The sequence below is a fragment of the Scomber scombrus genome, chromosome 20, assembly GCF_963691925.1.
Source record: "Scomber scombrus chromosome 20, fScoSco1.1, whole genome shotgun sequence".
Classification (NCBI taxonomy): domain Eukaryota; kingdom Metazoa; phylum Chordata; class Actinopteri; order Scombriformes; family Scombridae; genus Scomber; species Scomber scombrus.
Window position 1 is genome coordinate 8,884,672 of NC_084989.1, and position 17,259 is coordinate 8,901,930.

Genomic DNA, 17,259 nt, shown 5'->3' on the forward strand with positions numbered 1-17,259 from the left:
TATCGTCCAACATCAATACATCTCGAGCACATAAACCCCGGCACAAACCAAATATCCCATTTGCACTCTGTGATAACAAACTACTTACAATAGCATGTTCTCTGTAGGAGCTTTCAACAATATTGTTAAAGAAAGCTTATGTCAAGACATTTTACGTGTTATTATGTGTAAAATGTTACTGTTTCAAATAAAACTGAGCAATAGAAAGAAGCAGGTTGCTGATAAGTCACTGAAAGGTCATTCAGTGCAACATATTTCTTACGGTTTTTTTAAATAGCTGACAGGGTGGAAAAGGTAGATAATTGGGATCTTTATTGAAACCTTTTATAATAATCACAGTAATGATTGAATGAGATCAATATCTTACAATTATGGCAGCGCCCACATACACAACCAGTGTAGTTGTAGGCTGATTAAACAGCTTCAATGGCTAGAAACAGGTGGTAGTCACTGATTTCATTTATTTTAATTAACATTTTGATGAGATACTGGCCTTGCATTACTGATTTATGTTCACACTACATGACCAAATTACCAAGCAGATTAACAGTTAGATTAACAAATTCAAGTCTTGCTCTTTATGTGATATGTTATTTCGGATTATGTGTTCTTTCTATAGAAAGCTAATTGTCTCATTTGCATGTGAAGATCATCTAAAAGTACAATGCCTGTTCCCAGAGTATTCCTGGTGGTTTAATTAAAAAAAATGTGTGCAAATTCTGTACAGAGAAGAGACAGAAAAAATATAAAAAGAAAGAAAGAAATTCAGAAATGTGGATATTTGATCATTGCATTCCTATTTCTGTTCATTCTTCATTTGACGCTTCTTTAACAATTTCACTAACATTACATTTATACTGTTCGGGTATGATTCTCATAGGTTGTTGACAAATAGTCCTGCTAAAAAGCTATGGTACAAAACTGTTTGTCTTTTTAGTTATTAATAGACACAAGCAGGAGGGAGGAACTGATGAAAATAACCTGTAACAACAATCTAGCTGCAGGACTCCCCTCAGTAAGAGCTCTGTGCGACAGCAGGGGGGGGACTCTGAAATGAAATCCATTCTGCCCGCTTTATGAACTGGGGAAAAAACAGAGAGAGTGTGAGCACTTTGTTTCAGTTTAACAGCAATTCATGCCAGAGCATAAATTATAGCAGCTTGCTCCTATGGTAAGTCTCTCATCCTGGTGTGTGACAGTTTGCCAAATAAATAACCCATGCTGGATTTAGATAGCAGAGAAAATACCAGGTCAGGGAACTGAACCAACTTCTTAAAGCAGCATTAAATGATTTTTTGGATAGTAGAACGCTGAAGAAAGCTGGAAACAACACAGTGGCGTTATGTAAACTATTAAGGCAAGCGCATTAGCAAACATTTGCCTCATTACAAATCCAGAGCAACACTGCATCCATTTGGAGTTGTATTTCTGGCCACCTGACCCAATATTCACTCTCCTTTTAGATCTGTTTTGGTTGCTGTGAACTCATGAGAGAAATATCTGTCGCTAACTTTGTCTATATATGATTGGATATTACACAGGTAGCATACAGTGGGTCTTTAGAACAGCTGCTTGCTGATTCTGAAGACTTTAAAAGTGAATCAGTAAACAGTTAGATCGTAAAGTGGTCCATAAAACAAAGTTGATAGTGATAATGTGATAATTCTGTTTGTTCGTCACTACAGGCAACCCCTTTATCATTACATCATCATTATCGTCATTTAATCCATTGCTAAAGTGGACATATCATGATTTTTGTGATTTTCTGTTATGTTGCTAGATTTATGTATTAAACATGGTCAAAGGTCCAAAACTTGAGGTGAATGTATGTAAAAGGCTCCCTGCAAGTCAAAAGCCTGTGTTTCAGTCTGCTCTTGACGTTTGGTTATGGTTAGATTTACTTCCTCCTCATGATGATGTCAAATTGTTCGCACATGCCAACAAACAGCTGTCACTTCCATAGCTTTTGTTGCTAAGGATTTCTCCAGATGTTTTTCACATTTGAACATGTGCAAATGTATTTGAGAAATTTCGTTTCGAGTAAACAACAAGAAAAAGTGAAAGCCGACTACAGTTTGTTTACATTGCCTCCCAAACTGGCAGGAGTGATCTCATCGGGAGGAGGGCCTTAAAGAGACAGAAGCTAGAATGGCCTGTTCCAGAGAGAAGCTGAACTGAGGGGTTACATAAATAGCCATATATAAATATATAAACATATTTGTGTAACTATGGCTGTATATAAATATTACTACCGTTATGCAAAACTGAAGCAAAAATATCTCCTTTCTGGGAGCTGCCATCTTGCTTTTGTAATGTTGTTTGGAGCCACACTGCAATACAGTTGAGATGATGGCCCACAGGACACTGCCTGATGGAGATTTGAGAGCAGGGGTCACAGCTGTCAATCATGACGTCATGATTCATTTTTCATCATCAAAGAACTAAAAACAAAGTTATCAGAAAAATGACCTCTTGTACAATCATCAGAATGAAAAGGACAACCCAAAATCACAGAAACCCTCTTTAGAAAACATTTATTTGACGTGTACTTTTATTTTTTTAGTTTAGCTCACGTCCCACTAACGTGGAGGGGACGGGATTTATGACCTATGCTGTGCACCAGTGGGTGATTGAGATGTTTGGGGGAGCTCTCATAATGTCCATCTTTATATACAGTCAAAAGGACAGTATAAATTTAATATATTTCTGAACTGTAAAAGATATGCAAAGATATTCCAGTTAAGTATATAAATACAGACCTGAAAATCTGAATGATTTAATATAATATAATACAAGTATTGAGTAGTGTAGCTTTAAAGTGCATAGAGCATGTGTATGTGCACAGTATCTGTTTATTTGGTCCATAAAAACACAGAGCCCATAAACCTCAAGTATAACAGCAGTACAATCACCACCAAATTGCGAATAACAGCCTTCCAACAGCACCGCTTATCTTTCCTCCACTATGAGGATGAATAGCAGCAATGTAATTTGTCTGTCGCTTCCTCTGCTATCACAAATACCTTATAGACTGTGAGTTGTTGCAATGTCTTGCACTTTACTGAAGCCATGACTGCCCATTTGCCGTAGCTCTAGGTAAAAACAAGTTTTCAAATGAGCTGCGACATGAGGCACAAGACATGACTAACGAGCTTCATGTGGTATTTTCAGTTTTCAGATAATTAAAGTCCTAACCGGTAATTTGTTTCTCTTTAATTCATTCACAACCTCTCATCAATTTAATCTCTAGTACTATAGAAAGCTGAATAATTAGTTATCTCATCAGTCAAATTCAGAAAGTTGCTTCCCTATTTGTTCAGTCATCTAGCCTAGTGGTTCTCAATGTGGGGTTCCCTGACACCCAGGGGTCCTTAAGGCATTCCAGGGGTCCACAGCAAAAAGGGGAATCATGTATTTTCACTATAATCCAGAAGCAACACGATGACAGAATATATAACTATTTTTGATCGTGGGTTTCATACACTTTCTGTTATAAAAGCAAACATCTTATCACATGGGGGTCAGTGGTCTAATTTGTGTCAGTTTAGGGGGGCTCGGTGTGAGGAAATTTAAGAACCACTGAAGTAGCCTATTTTCATAGCATTTATCAGTTAGGTTCCTCTTCACTGAGGTTCAAAGGGCTGTGCCCGCTATTGCTGAGAAACAACAGACAAGTCCAACACATACAGACACACACAGACAGTTATTCTAATGAAGCCCTTCCTGTCCACCGTGGCTTAGAGTTTGTCTTGAATCAAGCCCAGCTTTTCATGATGTAATCAGATCAATTATGATTTTCAAAAGGGAAACTGGCTTAAACATCATAGTGCAAGCAGAGTATCATGCAGGCAAATTAACATTTCATTGCTTATGTAATTCTAGTCTTTGAATAAAATGGTGCAAGTCTTGTCCTAAAGAGACTTTAATGTGAACATAAACTAAAACTGCTATCTATAGCATAATAAGAGACACAAACACAGAAAAACACAGACATATTAAAACCAGCATAATTAAGTCTAATTTTTTTCCTCAATGTATAAAGGAGGGAATTACCAATACTGCAGGATTCTCATTAGATTCTCTGCATGTAGGAGTTTATAATTAGCAAGACACTAACAGGCTGCAATGATAAGCCTCCATAAATAATCCACAAAAAAACAACTTCCACTGGAGCATAATGCTGGTACCTATAAGCAATAATCATTTAGCAGTTGTAATGCCATTACCGCCCACACTTTTTTTAAATTTATGAGTGGATAAGGAGAAGCTTTAATCCAACATGCCCTTCTGAACTCAAATAGAAATGTCGAGTCGGCTGAAATATAGCCTTATCGCTACATTAAAACAGCATTAAATCTGTAAATTATACAGGCCAAGCTGAGCTATTTGAAACAAGAAGTGAATTAAATCAAGGTGTTTGTCAGAGCTACATGGGAACCGACAGCGTGAAAGCCAGAGTATCAGTTGGCACGCTGTCACACTGTCATCCTGTACCTTTTAGGCTCTGGCAAGATGAATATAGATGAGAGGAAATGGAAAATGAAAGAAAGTAGATGAATTGCCAGCAGTGTCCAAATGGATCTGAAGCACACACAGAAGTAGTAGGGCTTGTGTAACAGCCTCTACCTTCCTCCCCATCATTATAGGGACAGGAAGATAGTGAGTTATACTGAGCGATTCAGAAGAGGGATGGAAGTAATAGTAAGATTTAATTAGGGAGGAAAGCTTTTTGCATTTTTCTGCACTTTTGCAGCAACATGTTTAATTTGATTACACTTCCGAATCTTTTGTTCATTTAAACACAAGGCAAAATGGAATACTGTGTCCCAAACAGGATATGAAGGAGGTCTTGTCTGTCTGTGTATCTCTGCCTACAGCAATAAAAAATTAACAAGAGAAATAACTCAAATGGCCTTTTGTGTCTTCCTTTTCCTGCTGCACCATCTGTGGTGTTCTATCAAAGTCTTTCTACACAGAAGCCCCTGAGTAAAGTTAGATGGGATTTTTAGAAGCAGATGGATAGAAAGATTAAAAAAGAGAGAAGAGGGTGGACATACAGTTGGTCAGAAAGAGTGATGAAGAGAGGAAGGTAAGGGAAAGAAAACTGAAGTTGGCTTTCTAAACATCGGAAAACACAGATAGTCAGTTATTCTTTACAGACAGATAATGTTGCTTTCATGTTGAAAGAAATGATGAGAATAAAATGCAAATATGGTGTAAAGATGCATAAATGAATATGAACATAAACACATTAAAACCTTACATTTAAAACCAAACACGTTGACGAATGGTGTCATTTTCCATATCTTTTGAAACTTACATACTTGAATTCACCAGCAGTAATTAGCTCTGACAATTTCCCCTTCTGCACATCCTTTAAGATGATAGCGGCAGCCTATTTAAGAAGATTTTCCGTCTAACTCATCCTAACTTGGGAAACAGCCATCTATACAACATTGTAAGAATGCAGGCCATACTAATTTCTTATATTTCTTGTTTCATCCAAACAGTCCAAAATCCCATAATATTCAATTTACTATATTGTGACACTGACAATATTCAGAAAATTCTTACATTTAAAAACAGGGAACCATCAAATAACTTTTTTTTGATTGATAATCACAATAGGAAAAAACTTCAACATCATTACAGCTTCATGTGATTTAAATGATAGATGATAAATGATCTGATCAATAATCCTAAATACTTTTCAATCACTTCAACTGCTTGTGTAGCTGAGAGATTGGGAAGGTTAGCTGGTAACGATTTGTCATTGGAATATAGCATGATTTGGGATAATTGTGCATTTCTCACAAATTTAAGTTAAACAGGACTGAACAACATCAAAGGCAAAGGTTTGTGAAGCCATATATATAACAGTATCATCAGACCAATTAGATAAGTTATCACAAATATGAATATGAATTACATATATGGAAAGTAGCAATGAACCTAGTAAGGGAGCCTGGGGAACTCCCCTTTAATACAGGAAAGAAGGAAGAGGAACACTTAACCACCTGAACACATTGAGCTCTAGCTGACAGGTAAATGGCAAACCACTTTACAGCTTGCATAGATGAGTCGATATCGCAGAGTTTATTAACCAAGCTGACATGGTTAACTATGTCAAAGGCCTTGGACAAATCAGCAACAGCTTTAAAGCATTCTAAGCAGTTGAGTATCTCAGCTGCTGTAACACTGTGTTACAGAACATGCGACCACAGTGAAGAGGAGAAACCCTGCATTTCTCAATAAATTTCAAACTCAATTCCATCTTTAAACACCAGTCAGCTTTCATGAATAAAAGCCTGACCTTCCTCTGCACCTTGAAGTTACTTTGAAGATGTTATTTTTGGGGATTTTTAAGCCACGCTGTCCCCTGTGTTCACCATCTGCAGAAAAACAACTAGGCAAGCTAGATCAATGGGAACACAACCCTCCAAGGGAAACATTTGTTTTGTTTGTATTTCAGCAATGCAGATGACATCTAAGCGAGTCTGAAGCCAGGAAGGAAGGAACAGGACGGACACCTTATTTTAGAGTAGAGGTCAAATTTAGAGGTTTGTGAGGTATTGACCTTCAGATTTTTGTAGAAAATCTATAATCATACATTTGACAATAATATAACAGCTTAAGGAAAACATGAAGACTTGAAATAGGTCACACAAAAGAAAGGTGAAATGTCATCTAAATATCTTTTAGTAAGATGACCAAAAAAACGTATTCAGCTTTTCCAAGGATAAACTTTATCCTTCCTACTTTGGTATTCTTTCTCCTGTCAGATCCAGGGGAATTCACAGCTTCTCAAACAATGACTGAGGTTATCAGACTGAGGTCAGTGAAGCAGACAGTTGAGGGAGGGCTTGCTTTTAAGGAATATTTTAACTCATCCTGTGGAAAATCTTTTTACTAAGACAAGCAGAGGCAGAGTTAAACTGAATGTCAAGTAAATGCTTCAAGGTTCACGTGTATCCAACGCTATCATTTTCAAATTAGGTGAACCCTGAATATCATTACTGTAATCAAATGAGGCATGCAGAATAAACAAAATCAGGTGATCAGTAGCATTAATCACATTGTTAGCACAACTGTTTTGCATATTCTTCCTGCTATAGGATGTCGCCATTTGTTCATTCAAAATAAAAGATTTCATTATTGTCATTTCTCAGCACTCAGAGAAATTTAACATTGAAGTTAAATTTCTCCTTTGCATTTGACACAACCTCTACACTAGGAGCAGTGGGCACCAGTGGTCCAATGCCAGTTCTTTTTGCTAGTGCTAGTGGTCAGGGGCACTGACAGAGTATTAACCTAACATACATGTCTTTGATGGCGGGAGGACACCAGAATAGAAGAACATGCAAACTCCACACAGAAAGGATCTGGGACGGCCCAGTTTCCTCTTGCTGTGAGGCACCGGTGCTAACCACTGAGCCACTGTGATGCCCTTTAAAGAAGATAGAAGATAGAAGCCATACCATTGATTATACAAGCTCTTCAGCAGTTTGACCTCCACTCACTGTATGACAGACAGGCAGATACAGGCTGTCAGTCATTCCAATTATCAACAGACCTCTCTGACAGGAAAGTGAATGACCTTGTAGCTGAGTGCAAACATAACTGGCGAGTGTGGAGTCCTAATCTGACAGAACAACAAGGAGAGGATGTTGTTGTGATATAAACACTGACCTGTCAGGGTCACATAAGATCACAGTGCAATGTTACATGTTGTTGTTAGTTTATCTGAGAAAGGAATAGAGGGAAAAAAGTTTTGGGTAACAATATTTAACATAATTCTTATGAAATTTCCAGTGCCTGATCTAATTGTGATCATTTGTACAGTTCTCTTTACAACAGCAAATGAAACTAAATCTTGCATTGACTCAAGTGCAGAGTTTTGCCCAGTGTTAATGCCCTTAGTCTAAAACATTGGTCAGGATTTCAAATAATGATAAGCTATTACTGAAGATATATTGTAGTTATGGTCCCTGCACAAACCCATTTATACTTATTAGCTCAACAAACATAAGATTTCGAAGTTCCATTATCTTAGTACTGAAACCACTGATTACATTTTGTGTCCCAGTTCAGTATCTCACATTTTTTCTTTTGTTACCCAGATATTGCAAGATTTTCACTGTTATTCCCCAAAATGTATTTTCTTTGAATTGTGTTTCTTTGATATATTTCCTTTGGGTTGAAAAGCCTCTAAGGCTGCCTTTAGACTCTATGGGTAACACAACTCTTCAGTGACCCTGACTAAAAAAAGTGGGGATTTACAGACTGTTTTTCCTCAGGATACGCCTTTATATCAAAAGTTGATATCGGACTTTTTTTTAATGTTAAGTATTAACAGCGAGAATATCTAACAAAGATGTATGCATTTACATTTAAAGCAACATTTATTCATTTTGGACCATTTAGGGGCAGCACATTGAACTGTAAACAATAACTGCTGCAGTGCCTGCATGGAGATTGTGTTAGCAAACAGTTACCAATTCACACATCCAGCAATAGCATTCACATCTAGTTGTATTTGTGGGCACCTGATGAAATTAAGTTGAATATTCACACTCTTTTTAGCTCTGTTTGGTCTCTTGAGGGAAACAAACTCTCAAGTGAAATACTCTTTATCTACTAAATGCAAGCTTAAGTGCACTGGTAGAATAATGTGGGTTAAAAACAATTAACCTGTTGTGGCTGGAAAACTGAAACAATGAGCTGAAAGATGCTCAAATACTCCATAGAGCTGCAGGGAACAGCAGAGCCAGGCAGATAGTTCTCTGTGTGTTTGTTATTTCAGGTGCATTCATCCACTGTTTGAGTAGTGCAGCTATAATTGATTGTAAAGACTCATATCATCTATTGTAAACTATAGATACTATACATTCACTGGAAATACTGCTACATTATTCTTCTACTGTTCTCTCTACTCTCCCACTCTCTAAAGGAGCCTTTATTTTTATTGTAGAGGTGACTGAAAACATGCTGGTGCAAATTCTTGGATCAGATGGGGAAAATAGTAGATCACAAAGTCGTCTGCACTACTCCTGCAGTTTCTGAGAAATCTTTTTTTTTGTCAGGATCCAAAACTTCATTTATCACTTGAATACTAATTTCCAGAGAATGGCAAATGAAGGGGAGCAATAATATTCTTTTCACAGTGCTACAGCAATCTGCCTGGTTAATTCTAATTTGACACATTTTCAAGAACGTTGACAAGCTCGTATCCAACAAATATGAACAATTGAAAGATTAGGAAATGTCATTTTGAAGCTGGTTTTGTCATCTGTCAATGCCTGAGAGTGTCTTTATTTCTACGGTACATGTTAATTTCTCCAAAGCAATCAATCAACCAAAGCATGGACAAAAGCAGTCACTTCCCACTGTAGATGAGAAAACCAAAAAAGGAAATGTGATCAGCTTCTGTTCACGGACAGTCCCCGTAAAAATAAGCCTATGGGATTCACGGTGAGAAAAGGCCACAGAGATTGACTGCTGAGCGTTTATTATTCACCTACCAGCTGATGTGCCAGGTGAAGCGAACCGAAATTAATTCAGAACTGCTGTGGAGGAGACTGAACAAGAGATAGATTGGAAGTAAAAGCCACTCTGAAGTTGGGAAAAGTGAGAATGGATGAATATTGTATATTAAAGTCAAGTCAAACGTTATGTTGGTATAGTTAAGTGCATATTTCAGCTGATTCTCTTTCAATCGACTCTCAAGGATTAAATTTAATCACAGTGAAGAAGAGTGTCACTTCTTCACTTACAGGAGAGCTACCTTTCCCTTAGGTCTGACTGGTAGTATCCTGCCTGTTCTAACGAAGTGGAGACTTCCATGTAGGGGAATCTAGGGGTCAAGAAAGATAGAGAGGAAGAAGAGACTGGAGAATGACACAGATGTGCAAGACAGAGGGGAACTCTGGGTACTTGGCAAACAAAAGCAGGAAGAGGGGGAGGAGGAGAGGAGGAGTACTGGATGACCATGACGGAGACGGACAGAAATAAAATGCCAGTGGCAGTGAAGAGAGAATCCATGACGAGGGACTTTCCGGATAGATTAAAAAAAAAAAAACCTATTCCACTATTTGTATGCATATGGAGAGACAGCAGCTCAGGTGGTCCAGCGGGTCACCTGATGATTGCTAGGTAGGTGGTTTGACAGCATGCTGTAGGTGCATGTGAGGTACAGCAAAAGGTTTTGTGTGGCTCTGGGGACAACATCTCTATATAAATGCAGTCCATCGACCATGTGGAGAGGAAAATTACAGGCAGGCTTCAGTGGAATAGGCCCCTGTGGAGCAAATCCATCTGTCTATGAGCCACCATGCCTTGTTTAGGAGCACTGAAGCTGCAGCACTAAAGAATCTCATAAACATTTTGTTTGTTGTGGAGCATCTAAATGAAATCGAGTCATTAAAACATATTTTTTAGCACTAATTTTAGTGTAAAAGTCTATGCATACAGGCGTGAACATTTGAGTGCTCATACAGATGCACAGTGCAGGCTGTTTGTGATAGATAAGGAACATGGATGCGGTTATAATACAGCGAATTGGCAGATTTAGTGGACTTTATGCATTTCCAATTATTCTTCGTTAGCAAAGATAATCAACTGGAAAAACAGCATTATAGAAGCAGTGCAATTCAGGCTTTCATCAGTATTCCCCATTCACTTCTCCTCAACTAAAAGTGTTCAATCCTAAAACATAAAAGCCACAACAGCCTGAAGCCACTCTGTTTTATCCCCCCTTTGACAAACCACAAAAGCGAGCTCCACTGGAACACTTGCATCCAACAAAACCAAACATTTGTTGTTTGGAATAACATCATGGCAGGCATTAATTATCCACTTTATGTAGGCTTTTAGAAAAACACCAACTGCCTCAGACAGCAGTGACAGTTGCATAGTTACACACAAAAATACAAAGCTGTAAATACAGGAGTTCAGTTTAAATAGGCTTTTTTCTTCTTAGATTAATAAGCTGTTTGAATTCCAACTTGGATCAATGACAAATGCAGGATGCCTGACATCCTGTGGTTTCAATGAGTGTTGATGCTGAAATGGATACTGTGATTCATTTACCTCCATTCTCATCCTTCCTTTACTGAAAGTGACACATATGTCAATTTCCAAACTTGCTGAGACATTGTGATGCACCGCCCCACACAGCCAATCAATGATAAATATGTCAACTTGTTCTGGCCATTAATTACAGTCCGTGGTACAATCTATGTGATAAAAACCAGACCACAGCGCTGGAATGCATTATCAACTCCAACGCCAAAATCTCATCAGGGATTTGATGGATGGACAAATCAACAGATAAATTAACAGGCAGTGGAGGTTACGGTAATGTTTTATGCACATGGACAAATCTGTTCACATGTAATATCCTCCTCCAGCAAATGTGATATAAGCCATGCAGTGGATCAGTGTTTCATCCTCCAAGTTTCTGTAAAAATATATTCAGTGGTGCAATCCTGCAAGAATTACAACAAACGAATGTACAAATTCAGATTGACCTAAAGCCCTTTTCCTTTAGAGACAGATTGCAAATAAGGAATTGAGCAAAATCTGGCAATATTCCTGTCAGCTGTCTGACCAGTGACAGTGCCAAAGACCTCTGCCTCTGAGATACTCAGGACATCGCCAACAAGCTGTTCATTTGCCTGTCTGTGAGACAAAGGAGCGGAGGAGAAGAGACAGCAGTGGAGGGAAAAGAGGGAACGTTTTAGTGATGTGGAGAAGACCCAGAGACACTCTGACAGAATCACAAATTCAAATTGCAACACTGAGTCAGAGGCTGTGAGGACAAAGAGGAGTGTTAAAGGGGTATTAATGAATTTTAGACCACTGCTGACATTGCTGTTAGGGGCCAATACAAGACAGCACTGGAAAAAACACTGGCAGAGCCCCTCTGTGGAGGTCTCTTTGCTCTTTTTTCCTACTGTATTGATTTAAAACAAACAAAAAAAAATCAAATTCTGACTCAAGTTTATCGGCTGGTGCCTCAACTTGTATCACCCAGGTGATATATTAGACCTATGTGAGAATAAATACACTGTCTGACTGCTGAACCATAAAACTAAATGTGTTGGGCAAGTTTATCAACTCCTCAGCAGAAAATGTGCTTTTAAATAACTCTAAAAGCCTCCAAACCTACAGGTCAAATCTTCCATTTAACACACGTAGAAAACAAGACACTGTGGTTTAACAAGCCTACAGTTTGGAGGTATTAACTGAAACCACTGGGTTCATACAAACCTCCAAATCTCAACTAAACCAACTGAATACAGGCGTATCAGTGGGTGGGCAGCAAGATCTCCTAACGACTTAGTTACTGAAAGTTTTGGTAGGAACTGGCTGCCTCCCCCACCTCCAGTCCCTGGGCCAAGCTAACATGAACCGCACAAGTCATTTATATCCAAGAAAAACTGAGCACTCTACTGTAAGATCATAAAACTTGCCCAAGAGCTTTATGAATCATCCCTGTAATGTTTTGACACCAGACCATAGCAGGCTATTTCTGTGCGGAAGAAATGTTAACAAAAGGCTTTCCTCTTAACTCCTATGTGAGTGCAGGATCTGGTTCTGAATGTAAAAGTAAAGGGCAAGGTGTAAAAACCACCCTGAGCGTTAATTAAATGTTAATCTCAGCACGCTTAAGTATGGAGCAACAATTGATTCAAACAGAGCACAGTGGATTACAGCCTAACAGACTGAGAAGGATACCAAAATGTTTATTTAACTCACCTGACAGCGTCAGCTCATTAAGATTTGTCTGCTGTTCTCATCTGAACTGGGAAATTACTTTTTGGCCACACAGCTATAAATGTTTTATCTTCTGTGAATGGTGTCATCATTAACAAATTTCAGCCTACCGTCTATCAGTAATTACAGTCTGTCGTCAGTCATCATTCGAGTTACACATTCAATTAAACGCTCTGATTGATAGTGCTCAATACCACTTATTCTGTCCTGTGATTGGAAATCGGACAATGTCAGCAGCCTATTGTCAGAACCGCTATATTCTGATATAAAGAGACAACTTGCTGCCATCCTGCTCAAACTCTGCCCTCTTGCTGCTCCTTTGAGAAGCTAGCACCAGTGTATGATGGCTCCTGCAAATTGATCTGTCCTCTTGCTGCTTCCTGGGATTATTTTGATGTGCTCTTACAGTTTGTTGTAAGGCTGTGAATAATTATTTCCATTACCTTTTCATTGATTCATTATGCTGATTATTTTCTCAAGTAATAAAGTAATCCTTCGGTCTATAAACAAACAGCCCTTTATATTCTCAGTTTACTGTCACAGGACTCAGCAAATATTCATATTTGAGAAGCTGGGTCCAGTTAATGTTTGGCATATTAGATAAGCACTGAGCTAATAGAAGCATCTATAAAGCTTAAAACACCTCTGCAATCTGCTGACCATCTGGTGCTTAGTCAGAAACGCACTCAGTACGCTGCACAGTGACTTGGAGTCAGCAGGACATCAGCATTTTAGACTTTGATATGAACAGGATGAGCAAAGAGACAAAGTTCAAGCCCCTTCTGGTGCATGAATCTTTAACAGGCCCCTGAAAGATTAATAAAGCTCTTAAAATACTCTCACCGCAGTTGGGCTTTAGAGAGGGCTGAAACATAACTATGCCTGGGGGAACAGCAACCACTGGCTTTATTACACTAAGCATGAACATCTAGAGTTCATGCTTAGTGTAATAAAGCCTTTAGGTATGAGAGAGATGTTGACATCCAATAACCAGCAGCCTCTCATGCTTGACAAGCCTGGCATGACAACCTGCAGTATATGCTGATTCTCACATATTCTCACATATTCTCATGATATTGAGCTGTTCTTTTTATGTTTGGATGTGCAGAGAAGACCAGAGAATGTGCTTTAGCATCAAGCTCAAGCAGCAAGAAACTGAGATTTTTAGGTCTCTCAAAAATGTCACCTCTCCATGTGACATTTTTAATTTTGTTAAAAATGGTTGGAAAAATCCAAAATATGAAGACACAAATTCTAAACTCTTCCAGTGATAAACGTGAGGATTTGTAAAAAATGCAAACAGTCCCTTTTGTCTTCCTTTATTTTATAATTTTAAAAGTTACTTGTCTTAATTACTTTAAAGCATTTTATTCCTGGAATATGCAGGTGATACACCCCACTGTGCATATCAACATCCATGTGGTTTAAAAAAAAAAAAAAAAAAACAGCCCAGCATATGGACATCAGTCTCATGCACTGAAAAGAGCTCAACACGCTGAAATCTCCCCACAGCTCTGTGAATAACATATTACAAGAATAGCTTAAAAAACATTTTTTTTCACAACAGTGCTTTTTCAGATGGCGGTGGAACAGAAGAACCCCAAGGCATTTTTCCCTTGCTGTGAGAATGTATGAATAGCTGTTTATTGGGGTAAGCAGATGCTTCGCAGTCAGTGGGAATCGCTCTTTTTCTGTGGTGCAGATGGGGACCTTGTACTACTACCTAGGTTCTGCTGCATCAACCAAACTGGCTTTAAGAGTAACACATCAGGGTGACTCAATGTGATTTTACTGCATTATGTTCTGGTTTTCTCTGAAAACCCTTTCTTCCTCCCAGTAGGGCCCTTAATGGGAAAATCTTTGAGTCTAGACAAGAGTTCACAGGAAGCCACTGCTGCATGTCTTTACAGGGCATCACAGCATGGGAATATAAGCACCAATTTGATAGAGGCAGCTGCAGTGAAATCACAGCATTTATCATTTTGGGATGCACAAAACATTGATGAGAGTCTATTTGATCACACATGAATCATTATGATCAGTCCCCCTTTTCTATTACACTAGAATCAACATACAGCCCTGCTTCAAGTCAGAAAAGACTCATCTTGACGCTAGTTTTCTGTTCTGGCCATACAGCACAGAGAGGGGAGTCTGGGCTGAAGGTCTTGGCCAAACATAGACTACATCCTCCTGTCTGTGGTAAGCTTAACTCTTTGTGTTGGACCCCTGCTTCTATCATTTATCTCCCTGCACCTGAGCCAAATTGGGCGCGTTAACCCCTGTGGAGGCTCAAGGAAAAAAAGCAACACTCTGCCTCTATGAGCCTGACTTTTGAAGTCTTACTGAGCCACAGACCTTGAAATTGAAATCCCATATCACCTGGCTCATGTATGCACATGGTAGGAGGCCAGGTAATTTCAATCACAGTCGGCAGAATCAGCTCAGCAACTGCTTTCAAAAAGCTCTTAGTCCACTTAACCAGCTCCTTAACAAAGTCACTGCACCACAAACCAAATAAATATCTGTATTCCTCTTTATCACTGCCTGCAATACCGCTTACTTTTTTGATACTGCTGCTACTACTACCACCACCTGACAATGATTATAGCTTAGAATACCCCCTTAGGACCCTCCTTAGGAACATCTAAATCATGACAACAATTACACTGGTGTGTGTATATGAATCCATCAGTTACAACCTTCCACCATGAAACATCATTTCATACATGATTTCATCCTTGCACCACCAGTTAATGAGCCAGATCCAGAAATTCCCATTGGCCACAATATATGGGTCAGGTCTGTCCACTGGGGCATGATGCTGTGGTATATTCTCCATTCAGTGCATGCTCTATGAGATGTGATTGATGTTCCTTATGCCTTTTAACCATGCTCATTACGTGCACTTTGCATCCTGACACACTCAGGCAGTGCTGAGGGACACATAATGTGTGAACAGCATAGTGCATTTGAGAAGAGGCACTACATGCCATTCTCAGCAGTGGATGTACAGTAATAGCCTATGGGAGCACTTATAGAGTAGCATGTAATTATTAATAAGATGTCTGACTATAGTGGGAAAGCCAGCTGAAACATGGGCTGTAGTTTTCAGTGTGATGCTGTGACATTCCTGGCAAAAATTACCACACACAGACAGCATGGGTGATGGAGGTGGGTATAGTAGGGGAAGGTTTCCGTCAACCACACGTGTTCTGTTATTTAAAAAAAGAAAAGACAATAATACTCACCCAAAATCCCAACAACAAAAAGTTTTAGTACTGCGAACTCATTTGTATCCATCACGCTTAAAAAATCTAGTCCGACTTTGAATGAAACCTCAGCTGTAGCTCCGTTGAAATGGACATTTGAAGCGAACCATTATTGTAATTATCCCAAATGTGCAACTTTGAGTCCCGTCATGCTGTCACGAGGCAAAACAAACTGTGAAGGATTTTGGTGGGAAACGCCAGAAAGAAAAGAAATCGGATCCCGGAGCGTGATTCCTGTCTAATGGTAGCGGCCACTTCTCTGCCGTCAGGAGTCAGAGCTCAGGACCACTCACACCGTCCTGCATCCTCTGTGGGAGGAGGAGGAGGAGGAGGAGGGGGAGGAGGGAGAGGAGGAGGACCATGATAGAGTTCCTTCAAAGCATTGATACTGGATTATCTTTTCAGAATAACTTGGCAAAATCCATTAAATTCTCAGACATATAAAATATGTTCAAAAGAGATATAATGTGAATCCAGCAATAATATAATTGGTCACAACTGTGTTTTCTTCTTTTTGACCGTGTCTTTCAATGTTATAATGCATATGTAAACATATAAATATACAACCAGAGTCTTTACTTTTTTTTTTTTTTTTTTTTTACAATGTCGTCACAATTATAGTGTAATAATTATTGTGTACTGAAGGTATCATTCATTGGTAAGACTGAACCAATTTTTTGTCATCCCAAACGCTTTCTGTAAAGTAATACTGACCTCTGTTGGTTTTCTTTCACATTGCACCTCGATCAGACGTTTTGGGGGAATTTGACTGTTTTCCCAGTTTTCAGTGTCAGAAACTAACAATTGCCCAAAAAGAAATGTTAGGCTCAGTTGTTGGCTGTTTGTGGGATCAAATAACATAATCATGAGCCCTTAGCCATCCATGAATTGAGCAAAGCTAAGCAAATAAAAGGAGGCTGAGGGGTCACCTCAAAGCTTTGTCTGAGGGAAAGACACCTCAGACTTGTCTACATGAATCCAACACTGGATATGAATACATTCATTTGTCTCATCTCTATACATCAACTGCATAATATAAGTATGTATATAAGTAAGAATAAAATACAAAAATTGAGTGTATTTTAAATTGTGAGCCTCTGGCTTTCCATTTTAAAAAATGCAGTTTATCTCAAACTTATTAGCTGGTTGTTATTAGGCTCTTATTAGTTACATATCAAATAGACAGAGTGTTTGAAAGTTTAATTATACTGCA

General features: G+C 38.7%; 1 protein-coding gene across 1 annotated transcript in view; it reads right to left on the minus strand.

The window, feature by feature from the left end:
- LOC134002310 (receptor activity-modifying protein 3-like) overlaps positions 1-16,283 on the minus strand; it is a 30,299-nt gene extending 14,016 nt beyond the window's left edge. Inside the window, exon 1 of the mRNA XM_062441649.1 lies at positions 16,026-16,283. Coding sequence (XP_062297633.1) covers positions 16,026-16,077 — 52 coding nt within the window. The 5' untranslated portion in view covers positions 16,078-16,283. The remainder of the gene's footprint in view (positions 1-16,025) is intronic.
- Between the last annotated feature and the right edge of the window lie 976 nt (positions 16,284-17,259).